This window comes from Lepeophtheirus salmonis, chromosome 6 (assembly GCF_016086655.4).
Source record: "Lepeophtheirus salmonis chromosome 6, UVic_Lsal_1.4, whole genome shotgun sequence".
NCBI classification, from domain to species: Eukaryota; Metazoa; Arthropoda; class Copepoda; order Siphonostomatoida; family Caligidae; genus Lepeophtheirus; species Lepeophtheirus salmonis.
The window spans coordinates 27,554,943-27,568,486 of record NC_052136.2 but is presented as its reverse complement, the minus strand read 5'-3'; the positions used below and the strand labels follow the sequence as shown (position 1 = coordinate 27,568,486).

Below are 13,544 nucleotides of genomic sequence, written 5' to 3'. Positions count from 1 at the left end.
TTAGCAAACAACCACACATAAGTGATATAGTACCAGAATACTGAATAATTAAATCTCCCTAGTAATTGGATACATAGGCTAATGACATTAACTTCCTAAATATTTATTGGAAAAAAAAAAAAAATCAGAGCACAGTTTCAAATAGCCATATGAATTATGTTCTATAGCCCTCCATCTAAAGATAAACACATCTTAATTTAGGGAAGGGATTTTAAACTATAATGTTAAATTATATTTCCTCAAGTGTAAGTTCACAAGAAAATTTTATATCATTCCTATATATTATTTGCTATCCAAATATAGGTAATCCACCAGCTCTATGTATAAATACTCAAATATATTTGTTAGGAATTAGCTCTATTGTTTCTAAGCACAGCCTTGACAAAATAAACCCCTAAATTACACTGTCTCACATTCATCCATAAATAATTTTACATTTACACAAAAGTGTGGAATGGACACCCATAACCACAAAGACATTCAACTCAAGATTATATTATGTATCTTGTATTTATTATTTACCTAATAATTCAACCATAAAATGAGGTGAATTTGAGCAAAAAAATAAAATCTATTTATGGACTGTCAGATCAATGCTTAAATAAGATGATAACCCTTCATCAAGTCATTAGCTTAGAAAACATAGTAACAAAATTTCTAGATGACTACTACATAGGGTACTTACTGGTGTTGAGACAGGATCCAAGAATGATTTTTTATCGGGTCAGTCCTAAGTGATTTTATGTGATCATCGGATTTAAGGTATTTTTCCTTGACTGATTCAGTCCAGACAGTAGACCTAAAGTAAATTGTTTACGTCATCAACAATTCATCCATAGTATTAGTTTATTTGGCGTTACAGCCGGTAACATAACATGTGTTAACGGCTGTGAATGTTTCTTGTTTTTATTGCCATTTCAGTTTTCTGAACATTCATTCGTTGAAATTGAATAGACTCTTGTTAAGATGTGAACTAACCATCAACTCATTTTGGCTCTTTTTTTTCAATGTTTCTTTTTAGAAGAGAGGTTGCGTGATATTATAGAACTAACAATATCAGCGAAATTGAGTTTGTTTTTATGGAATCGGAATGATTCTTGCCAATGTCCTTGTTTATTTCCTTCTCTCCCTTCTCCTTTTTCACAGCTGATTATTGCTGATCTCCTATAAAATATTCCTCAACTATTCAGAGTTACCATGTTGATTTTCAGTTAATTTTTTCAACATGGTTTATATCATTGATAACGTGATGTGAAGAGTACTGAAAGTGACTCCATTGTTTTTGGCTAAGCTCTAATAGATTTTTAGGGTTTGTTTTTTTTGAAGTGGGGGTGGGTCTTTCTGGGGGAAAAGTTGGGTGACACAATAAAGGTAACGACGTATATAGACCAAGTTTTAAATGGACTCATCCAGATCGAAGCTCATGCAAGACCGATCCAGGTCACTTTGAGACCTGTTCAGTTAGAACGTTTCTCCAGGAGCAAACTAGTTTGGTCCACTGGAAATCCAACACCAGTATATACTACGACTTGAAGAAAATGAAGATAAAATAACAAAAACGCCTAATATTTCAGACTATAGAGTTTCACTAAGTCTCTTAGATTGACTCTTTAAATAAAGAGGCGAGTGAAGTGTGTATATTGTCTCTTTACTTTTCGAATCTCACATTACATCATCCCCTTTACTTATGGATGTAGAAAAGGCATGTAAGTTGACCTCATATGTGGCCCGTTAACATAACAACAACCTGGGATGTTTTTTTCTTAAAATGAAGTCTGGATTATATTTTTTAATTTTATCAATTATTATGTAGAATAATTTTAGTACGCCGCAAATGGAACTTATAGATCCAAAAAATTATCGATCAGTTCAAGAAAAAAAAGGTTAAATAGATTCTATTTGAAAGGTCATTTGAGAACAAAGGTTAATACATAACATGAAGGCTGCAGCAGGGGTGGCCGCAGGGGTTGGGTTAGAGGGGATGTAGTGCCCCCCACCCCAATTAAGGATTTTTTGTTTTTGACTAGCATTTTTTTTTTCAGGATGAAAAAAATTTAAGCAAAAATAGGAGTAAATTTTATTTTGTGAAAGATTACTTTTCTTAAAAATAAATGTCATTCAGGCATATTATGCAGCAGAACAAAAAATATGATTTATTTAAAAAAAATTTCCATTTTTTGTGAATAGCAATCGATTTTGAATTTTTTTCCGAACAGTTTAATTTTTCACTTTTTGTATACTTTTTGTGAATAGCTATAGATTTTTGATATTTTTGTTAATTTTTTTACAAAAAATTCCAAATCTAAGCCTCCCCCCTCCCCCAATATTATCCTGCGGATACTTCTGACAGGACTATAGTCAATACACAATCCCACAAAATTTTAATATGAAGCCCATAATTCAACGAAAAACGTCAGTCAAAGATTGGAAGTAAACCTGATCGATCAAACCAAAATATAACCATTATTTGTTGCAATAAATTATAAATTATGTTATGGCATCAGTAAAATTGAAACATTAATTATGATACTATTCGATTTAAGTCTGAACTTCAGTTAAAGTGATTTTAAAATTCAAGATAATTATCCATTTAATTTGGGTTTCGGATCTGGATCCTAAAGATTGGCTCCCTGAAATTTACTAGAATATTAAAGTCTAAAGATCCGAACCTACTCGGATCCGTTTTATCTTTAATTCAGATGTATCTGTAAAATTTTGTATGCGACTGAATGCTACGTCAAAATGAAAAGGAATGATTCATCCTTAATATTTGTTATAGAATGAATACAATCATAACTTGAGGCATTGTTCCCCCTGTGTCAATCCATTCCCAATATCAATATGTAATTAATTATTATGAATGGAACATGAATTGAAGGGGTTGGAACTAGGATCTAGTAAGGGGTATGATTTACTATCAATTGATACTAATAATTACTATGATTGTAATATAAAACCGTCTTTGAAGATGTTTCATATTTCATAGCCCTAATGGTTTTATCATGCAAGGGTCATTAAGAGGGGACCAAGGATATTACTCCACGCCACAATATGATTACAGATGTACACAAAATCATTTGTAATCATTTATTATTTTACCCCCATGACACGCACTTTGAATATATAAATATTATATACGTACATATATACAGTAATACTTTAAGATACGAGTTTAATTAGTTCTTAGACCGAGCTCGTTAGTAAAAAAAAAATCGTAAGTCAAACCAATAAAAAACAAATATAAAATAATAATCTGTTATAGCCTTAAAAATTTACTTGCAAGTAAACATGGAATTACTCTCAACTATACCTATAAGACAAAATGGCGCCTGTTAGCTTGAGTCATAGAGTTAAATACATAGATTGAGGATGTGAAGAAGTATTTGACGGAGTCAAAAAAGAATAAATAATTGATCAAAACATTCAAATTATATTAGTTCAGTAGATGGTCCTAAAAATATTTTTACTTTTTATTATGTTTTGTAATAATAATAATTTATTAGCATGATTATATGAATTTAAAGATGTCAATAGGTTAATAATGTATATTTGAACAGCTAAGGATTACCCGGCGTTGCTCGGATAAATGAAGGGGAAGGAAATCATATTAAAAATGGTCAAATTAATTAAGAAAATACTTCTATGTATTAATAATTATAATATGGAAAAGTTTCGACGCACCCAGTCATTATATGATAAGGGTAGAAGTTAAATATTTTTATCTTTATAATGTACATATACATATATATTATAAATAGATTGTGAACATTAAATGATATATGACTTATTGATATTAAAAAAATCTACCAGCAGCCTAATCAAATAATTACCATACTCGTATCCGTATAAATACCTATATTGTAGTATTAAACAGATGCCTTCTTTGTTTTGTAAATAACTAAATATCTATTAATTATATAGGCTTTTAGACAAGACAAAAATTGGGCCTGGATGTTATCCATGTATTTTATGAACATTGTACATATGTGGTCGTCGCTTCTCAATGACATGTATTGTATCACACTTGTTGAGAAGAATTTTCATAGTGCCCTCTATTAACATAGAGCTATATTCATGTTATATAATATTATTCACCATGGAGTTGTAATATTTTGCAGGAACAAGCCACACTCTCTGTTGCGTTGTTTACAAAAATACAAGTAAACAACGTTCTTGTGCAATTGGGATACTAACGGCTGGTTTTGTGATTAGTTTTCCCCCGTTTCTTTTGAGGAAAGGTTGCAAGATACACTATAGTAACAACGTGATTAAAATATCCCTTAAGTTCGACCCAATCGATTCTCAATACTGGTAAAAGTCTTTACTTTTTATATTTTTAAATAAAAATAATTTGATCTACCTTTTTAGATAAGACAAGATGAGTAATGAAATTCAACTTTATCCAATTACTAATTATTCTCAAACTGCCCATATACCTAATCGCCTCGCTGATTATTGATAGTATTCTTATACAAATAAATGGAGCATATTTTCGCAGATGTATGTATGCAAATATTGTAGATAAGTCCTACATCAAGCGTACATATGTTTGACTCCCTAAACACACTTTAATATATTGATGCATAGGTACCGGGTAGGATCTTTATATTGTCACATACAAATGATTTAAAATTCTATGGATTTTAATTTAAGAATATTTATTAATTCAATGAAATATCAAATCTTTAAAATGATACATTAATGAAAAAAATGTCATCAGAAATAAGGATTCTTGGAATCTCCAGGTAGACTGTCTACAAGATCTTGGAATGTGATGGGAACTTTGTAAAAAAACACTTCAGAAAACAGTTGCAAAAGTTGCTAGTAAATCCTTGGTAACGTTTGAAAGGTCTATCCTTACTAACAGTATGAAACTGACCTATCTCAAAGTGGGCAAATGACTTTTAATTGTACCTTAAATCTACACTAGCTGAAAGAATTATTATCTTTTGAGATAATAAAACATACGATACGGACATAAATTATAACAGTCGTAATCATGGGTCTATCAGTTTTGTGAAGATACATGATCCTGAGAGGTTCCTCACCAATACAAAACAGACTAAATCAGCCAACTTTATTAATTCATTTATAAGGCTCATGGAACATGTGTAGTTAGTCTTGAAGTAATATTCGTTACGAACACTATCTTATGCAAATATTTATTACGTGATCATCATTTCGTCAGTTGGTTTATCACGGCGTTAAAATTCAAAAGGAATGCCAATTTCTCACAAATATAAAACAATAACAACGTATAAACCTCATTTATTTAAATATTAAGGCAAAATATCCTTGGAGCAAAATAACTTTCAGGCAAAATGTCCCAAGGAAAAATAGTTTAAGGGAAAAGTATTGGACATCATGGAATATTGCAGAGCACACCAAAAGATGCCCAACCTTTTTATCCACCCAAAACAAAATGGCTGATATATTCTACTTACGTTATGGACATGGGTACGAACACATTAAAAAAAAATTGATAGTCGTATCATAATTAAATTCCAAATGCAAAAACAACAGGTTCTTTTTAATCAGAGTATTGTGTACAAGGTTTGGTTAATTTGGTATTTTGCTAAAATATGTGTCAATTAATAATACAATTTAATTCTTACCCCTTTTTGAGGCACTATGGATTGTTGGCCACAAAGAGGACATGTTATTGTCAAACTCTCTGAAGGAATATAGTTCACAAGGCAACTGACACAGAAGGTATGAAGACAGGGAAGAACCTATAGAAAAATAAAAATAATACGTATTATTATTATTAAGGAATATGTATAAATATCTTAATATATGAAGAATAATTTTGGCCTATTTTTGGTGTAAATTGATTTACACCAATTCAGAACGAAATCAATATATATGAATTTAAATATAATTCCATTACTCTCCATGAACTAATGCTATTTTAAATGTATAAAATTTTCCTTTTTATAGTTGAAATGCACCCCCCTCCTCCCAAGCAACAAACAGGCAGCTAACAATGACAAACGTCTTAACTCAGGTGTGCCATATGTCCTGTTCCTGCCTTCTCCTCAAACTCTTAATAAAAAAACAACAGCACATCTCTACCTATGCTGTTTCTTGTAACCTCTTCTCTGAAAATAAACAGAAAAAAGGTCCAAAATCAGTTGGTAATTACCCAATTCTTCCAACAATTGAATTATTATTCAATAATAATTACTATTTGTTTACAGCTTAATAAGAAATAAATTTGTATTCAATCAATAAATGTGAAGAATACTGATTCGAGGAAAAGAAGAAGAAACTTCGACAGCAAAAAAACAAAATACAGTGTAAGTTCTTGCATTAATCATGAAACAGCGTGTGGAATATCCTCAATCTAATGTAGTTGTTTATGTAGATGTTGCTTCAATTAATAAGTATACTAAATAGAAATTCTGCATTCAAAATAAATATTTTTTTTAAAATAGGATCAAGTAATACAATCAGATTTTTAAGATCTGAAAAATCCCTCGGATCAATTTTAAGATCCTTAAAAGTTCAAGTATCATAAGCCAGTTTGGGTATTGGATTTTTTAGGATAATAAAAATTGACTTATACCACATCCAGGTACTTTGGATTCGGGTCCACGACCTCAGTAGGCTGTGAATTATATAATTTTTTCTTTGTGAGAAAGTAAAAATATGGAAGTTTAAAAGTGTTCCTTTTGATAAAAAAATACGATGGACAAAGTTTGTACAATTTATAAGAATATTTAAAAGTAGCTCAGAGGCCCCAAAATTTTTGAAGTTTTTATTCGGTTTTATATAATTTTACAGCACATTAAAGGTTTTTATTTAAAGTAACCATTTTGCTTAAATAAAAAGTATATCAAAAGTTTTTAATATATTTTTATAAGCACTCAGTATTTACCAGTCTAAATGAACGATAATAATATCTTTACAAAAAGTAGTCTTTTGCCTATCTGTCTTTTTGTGTATTACCACAACCATACAGTTTGAAAGATGTATACCAAAATTTGAACAAGATGAACAAAAAAATGAAAATTATGATTATCTTTTTTTAATAAAAAATGCCAATAAAGGCAAATGTTAGAAAATAAATAAAAACAAATGCAATGAAAATTTAGCAGGGGCTATATATATATATATATAAAATGACCTTCAAGGCTGTTTCAAGCCGAGGGCAAACACGTTTTAAATGCACAAACATACTTTTACTATTAATAAATAATATCACAATGTTGCACATTGTCTTAGCTTAATGATTTAATGTTTTTTATGGTGTGAAAATAAATTCATTATTTTTTTCCCAATTTCAAATTTAATTTTAGAAATTTTTTCAAAAAATTCTATTCTATAGAATTTTTATTGAATTTTGTAGTTTTTTGTGAAAGACTATGGATTTATGAGTTTTTTTTCTATAAATTCAATATTAGAAATTTTAATTTTTTTTTCCGACAAATTTAATTTTTTAAATTTTTACCCAACAAATTGCAATTTTTGCATTGTTTTTTTAAATAAATCCAAAGACCATTTATGTGTACTACTTCTAGTAGCTTTGATCACGTGGTAGTTCTATTACAACGTGGATATGGGTTAACTACAAGAACGCAATATTTTTCGATTGAACATTGTTCATATAGATAATTTTTAGAGAAATTATAAGCATGTACGTATTAGTTATATATGTATTTAAATTGAGCATGAATTCGACACACCTGACTTCTTCTTTTGCACAAATACCCCTCCCCCCTTCCCTCTAAAAAAAAAAAAAAGAGAAGAAAATCATAAAAACAAATTTCTGAATATGGAAATAATTTCACCTCATTAGCTTCAAATGCATTCAAAGTACTCCTCAACTTCTATTTTTGGTTAAACAGATCCAAAGTATATTTCATAGCAGGTATTAGTGTTGAGACTCGGTTCAAGACCGATTTTTTTCGGTTCGGTCTTAAATAATTTTATTACTAGACCGATATTTCGGTCCAAATCGCAATCTCTAATGTACAATGACATCAAATCATTTTTTTAAATTATGGAATGATATTTTTGGTCTAAATATATAGACTGATTTTATTTTGGTTTCAATCTATAAACACCTGATATATAGCTCGTGTAATTGAGTTTCCAACTAACTGGACAATGACCCAAAACATACTCAACAAAAATCACATTAAGGTCATGGAGTGGTCTAGCCAGTCTCTTATCTCAATCCCAAAGAACATTACTTTTTTTTTGTACCTCCATACTGTATTTCCACTTATTATCTTATAAAAACATTAGTTTTAATTATTTAACATATTAAATTCAACATACTTAAATATTATCGTAAAACCCTTAGGTAATAGTGCATCTTCTCGTGCATTTAATCAAACTTAGACTTTTGCAGTTAAGTAATTTATTTCCACTTGATATGGGCTTGTATAGAAATTATAAAAATCTATATGCACAAACTTAAAGTTAAAAAAACAAACTCAATCAATTGGTCCATTATACTAATTATATGAGAACACACGAATAAAAAATTGTGGGATGTCTCCAGTGATTGTTTACAGAAGAAACATGTTCTCTCCTCCGATGTTCTACCATATAAAATACCCAAGCTTAGTAAGTTGGTAAACACTCTGTACTTCATTCAAAATAATGAATAGTCTGTCATCCTTTAAGGGGTTTGATTATCTCCTCGACCGAGGCATTAAAGCGAACCCTATCACAAAGAACATCTCTATCAGTGGGATAACTTACAAAATGGACAAGAGATCCAATAATTACTTCCTCCATTGTGTAAATATATGATGTCTTAAACTTTATGCCAGCCCAGCTTCGAGTAATTGAGTCAAAAACAAAAAAGGATTGCAACTGACCCCGGGCTTCCATAAATTATTTCCCCTTTTAAAATCTATGTCCATGTTTAGAGAATCCATAAAAACAGCTTTTTGAGTAATACACAAACAAAACAAAACAAAAAAAATCAATGAAACTAGGCACCTTGGGATCCCGATAGCGATGAAGGCAGATTTGACAGGATAGAATGTTTCTATCAATGTGTCGAATGATTTGTGATTGAGAGTCTGATGATCCTAGTCCCGAATCATCATCCCGGCTTTCACTATTATTGTTGTTTGTCGTGGAAGTTGTTAATACCCGATCCGGACTGTTGGCCATTCCGGACCAAGCATAGCGTGATGATATCCCCGAGCCTGGAGATAGTAGTCGAGGTGTCTGAAAAAACAATAAAGAATATACGTAAATATATGATAACATGAATTAAAATAAATGCTTTGATACGTTACTACAAAAACAAGATAAAATGTGTTTTATCCAAAAAATAAGTCTGAATTTCTTATATATCTAATTCCTGTCAACAAAATATTCTGGTTAATCCTTTGGGAGCCAGCAAAATACCTTTTAATTAGCAGAAATTCATCATCACAATGAAAGAATTAGAAATAAATAAAATATAATGTTCTCTACGATCCCTTTAAGGATTGTGAAAAGTGTTTTAACAATATTTTACATGTTTTGTCGAGTACATTGACTTCAACAGAATATTTTTTCTCGAGCACGTTGTCCATTGAGCTACGCAGATCCACTATTACCTTCATTCCCCTCTATTCAACCCAACAATGACCCAACAAAGCACCCTCTGCTGGTAATGTAATAAAATACATTGACACTTCTTTTTTTCATGCAGATTGTTTTTGTGTATACACACCACATATTGTATGAATATATTTGAAAGAATAGCAGAATAGCATGAAGGAAAATCCCTTACTACGAACCCATTAAATTCCATAGAAAATAATTCAGGCATGGTTTTGAATCCACGTATCCAAATATGTAAATATATCTCTTATCAAGATTTCCCATTTTAATCCTATGATTTATTAATTTCATGTTACCAAAATATGGCGCACATGTTTGTATTGTAAGTAAAAATTTAGGGAGGTCTATTCATTCATGTAAATTATATTAGAATAAAGATGTTATGAGTATATGTTCTTTATAAATAAACATGTGTACTGGGTCTTGAGTGATGTATCTATGAACAAAACTTATGGGCTGATTTCAGATAAGTTTATATTAATGGGTAATTGGCCAAAATTGATGATTCTTATTGATATTGTAAAATATTTTCTAATCCAGAGTAATTTTATCCTAAATAATTATATATTACAGTTGTTTGGTAAGGCGGTTCTATAGTGGTATTGGGATATTGACGAATTTGATATGGTATTTACAAAAGAGTCATTCCAAATCAAATCTCCCAAAGGTTTTATTTCTTAAACAACTCAGAAGATGAGCAAAGATTATATTCGTTTATAATTTTAAGAAGTGATATGCTACAAACAAAATTCGTGTATTGGTACTCGATTTTTATTAAATAAATAAAATATGAACAAAAAAACTCGACAATTGGGCATAATCAGCCGAGTGTTAGTTGGAAAAAAGCTCGAAATTAGTCAAATCCTCGTAATTCGTCATAACTTTGAAACTCGTCAAAATTTGGGATTCTTTGTTTTTCTTTTTCGACCACATTATAACATGTAAACCTTATTAGAGTCACTTCCTTTCTATGCCAAATTTAGAAATTAAAGCCCAGAGGGAGTACTCGACATTGCTTGGAAATTCGAATTACTTAGAAGTACATTAAATTTATTTTTCTACATATTATCATAGATATACATTCATATTAATTTAATAAGATTTATTGCCATTAAAAACATAATATTTATCAGTTATAATCAGGGTATAGAAAAATATTGACTATTTCAACTGTTGAATTACGCTTATAACAACGATTCTAATATGTTAAACTAATTTTTAGATTAATTTGTGTAAAATAAATTATAAAACCAATTTTTAAATGACAAGTTTTAATCATTCTAAAATAAAATTTAATTTGGATAGACTGACGAGTTATTTAGTGAGAAAAAGTGTTAGGTTGAGTAAGGATTATTCAGGCGAATAACGAATATTCAGGGATGTAACGTGTATTCAAGCGAGTAATGAGTAAAGTTCATAATTCCTCGAGTGTTTTTAGAAACTCGAAAATACTCATGCAGAAAAATTCAGCTTGCGGTGCATCACTAATTTTAAGTATATGTATATTTTAACATTGAGAAACATTATACAAACAAATACAAAAAGTGTTTGAAGGATTATTCTTTTGTTTCTTTGTCCCCAGGATTAGAGTACAATTTACAAATCAATTTTTGATCAAACTTGGTACGAAGATTATATAGGGCCACAGTAAGAAGCCATTAAATTTTGAGAGGTAAAGGTCAAACATCAAAGTAGCAATACATTTTAGAATTAAATAATCTACAATAATTGTGGTACAGAGCTCAATTTGTTGTCATTTTGGGGAGTAATAAAAAATATTTCATATAGCAAAAAATCCAAGATCAAGATTAAAGGATGAAATATAGATATAAAATTTTTGGTTTTTGGAATTTTTTCGATAAGATTGCGAAAAATTAAATTTTTCCTTTGGTGTATAATTTTAATTGAATGGCTTTTTTTTTTAAAGAAAAGAACAAAAAATTATCTCTATTTTTCTGTAAAATATGTTTTTGTTCGAACATTATCTACGGGAAAATATTATTTAAAAGGTTCCAGAAAATACTTTTTTTTATTTCAATGACCTTTTTTGTAGAAAATAAATCCTTTTTTTCCTTCAACCCCTGTTCATTTAGTGTCATCAAATAAAATATGACGCTACAATATAAAAGTTCTTAAAAGCAAAATTCAATTATGCAAATTATCAAATGGTATTAACTAGTTTTGATACGTCGATGGAAATAATTATACAGCTGCGAAAATGTCTATACTTGTGCCATTGTTTACTCATTTGTTTAAAAGGAGATGAAGAATTGTCTCATAGTTGGGGTAAAGGCTAATGACCGGCTAAACACCAAGTGATGTGTGACCTCTTTTCATTTTCTCTTTTTCAATGAAAGATTGGGACACACAATACAGAATGCATTGCTGTACTTTATAACAATGAGTTGCAATTTTTAGAATACACATTCTAGGATGTCATATATCAAAATCTTGGCAACTAACATACGTTTTTACTAGTGATGGGACGATTTAAAAAAAAAATTCGATCCCTCTTCCGATGCAATTCTAGTCAAAATTACAGATACGGATTATTTAATATTTTAAATAATAGTTAAAAGATACAGTTTTGCTTGGTCTTTGGAAATTTTTTGAAAAAAAACCTAAAAGTTGAAATTTTTCGAAAAAAATTTGAAAAATTAAATTTTTTTGGAGAAGAAATTCAAATATACAATTTGAAATTTGAAATTTTTCCAAATATGCTACAAGTACTTCCAAAAAATTTAATTTCTTGTAATAATTTAACAAAACCCAGGGCTATTTTCATAAAAAAATTTTTTTTAGAAAATTTCTAAAATGTACAACTGTTCACAAAAAAACAACAATATTTTGCGAAAAAAATTAAAATAACTGCTTCTGTTATCAAAAAAAAAAAAAAAAAAAAAAAAAAAAAAAAAAATCCAAAAATTATATTTCTAATATTAGAACTCAAATATCTAAATATTAAAAAAAAAATTCAAAAATCCCCAAGTGTTTGCAAAAAAAATTTACGAAAAAAGTTTAAAAAAGTAAATTTCTGATATAAAATTTTTTGCAAAAATTTTGGCGACGCCCATGAGGGGCCCACGAAACTTCTTTTTTTTTTATATCACTATAAAAAAAAGACGGATGGATATTTTTCAATAATTTTTTTTTTTATTTGAAAGCCTCAACATTCCAGTTAATAATGGAACACCACTTTATTCATATGGCCGCTGTCGCTGTCTGTATTTCTCATTCTGTCGACCCAATTTTTCAATAAATTTTCGATTGTGTGAGCTTCAATAGCTGCAATGACGACTCCAATTTCGTGTTTCAAATAGTCAATCGTCTCTGGATGGTTGGCGTAACATTTATCCTCGACGCTTCCCCACAAAAAATAGTCCAACGGAGTCAAATCGCAGCTACAAGGTGGCCAGTTGACGTTGCCGTTTCGGCTTATGATGCAAATGTCGAGGACAGTACGCAAAAGATCTATTGTAACGTTGGCTGTGTGGCACGTAGCGCCATCCTGTTGGAACCAAATATCGTCGATGTCTTCCTTTTCCATTTGGGAAACAAAAAATCTTCCAACATGGCCCGATAGCGCTCACCATTGACCGTAACGGCAGCTCCTTGCTCGTTTTTTCACTTTCGGCAACAGCAGCAATGTTTTCGATTAAGCACACTGGACGAAAACGGGAACGCGTTGTTTTATCCATTAACGAACCAGTTTCACACACACGCTTCACAAATTTATCCACAAACTACCTGGAAGGCGCTTTATTTCGACCGACGTAATTTTCTTGCAGTTTCGTTTGAAGACTCTCCATTTTGGAAGTAAGTCTTCAGTATTTCCCAATTTTCTTTGAGCGTAAAATTAACCATTTCGTAAACTGGAGACCTTTTATAAAATATTAGACAGAATGAAAATGTTACTACAGCTGTCAGACGTCAAAAAGTGGTAGCTCAAAATGCAACCGCTAGATAAG

General features: G+C 30.2%; 1 protein-coding gene across 2 annotated transcripts in view; it reads right to left on the bottom strand.

Moving 5' to 3' along the window:
* LOC121119661 (tripartite motif-containing protein 2) overlaps positions 1 to 13,544 on the bottom strand; it is a 242,673-nt gene that overhangs the window by 60,688 nt on the left and 168,441 nt on the right. For both annotated transcript variants that reach the window (XM_071889664.1, XM_040714396.2), the window contains exons 2-3: positions 8,959 to 9,192; positions 5,616 to 5,732 (exon numbers count right to left, since the gene is read on the bottom strand). In XM_071889664.1, coding sequence (XP_071745765.1) covers positions 5,616 to 5,732; positions 8,959 to 9,135 — 294 coding nt within the window. In that variant the 5' untranslated portion in view covers positions 9,136 to 9,192. The remainder of the gene's footprint in view (positions 1 to 5,615; positions 5,733 to 8,958; positions 9,193 to 13,544) is intronic.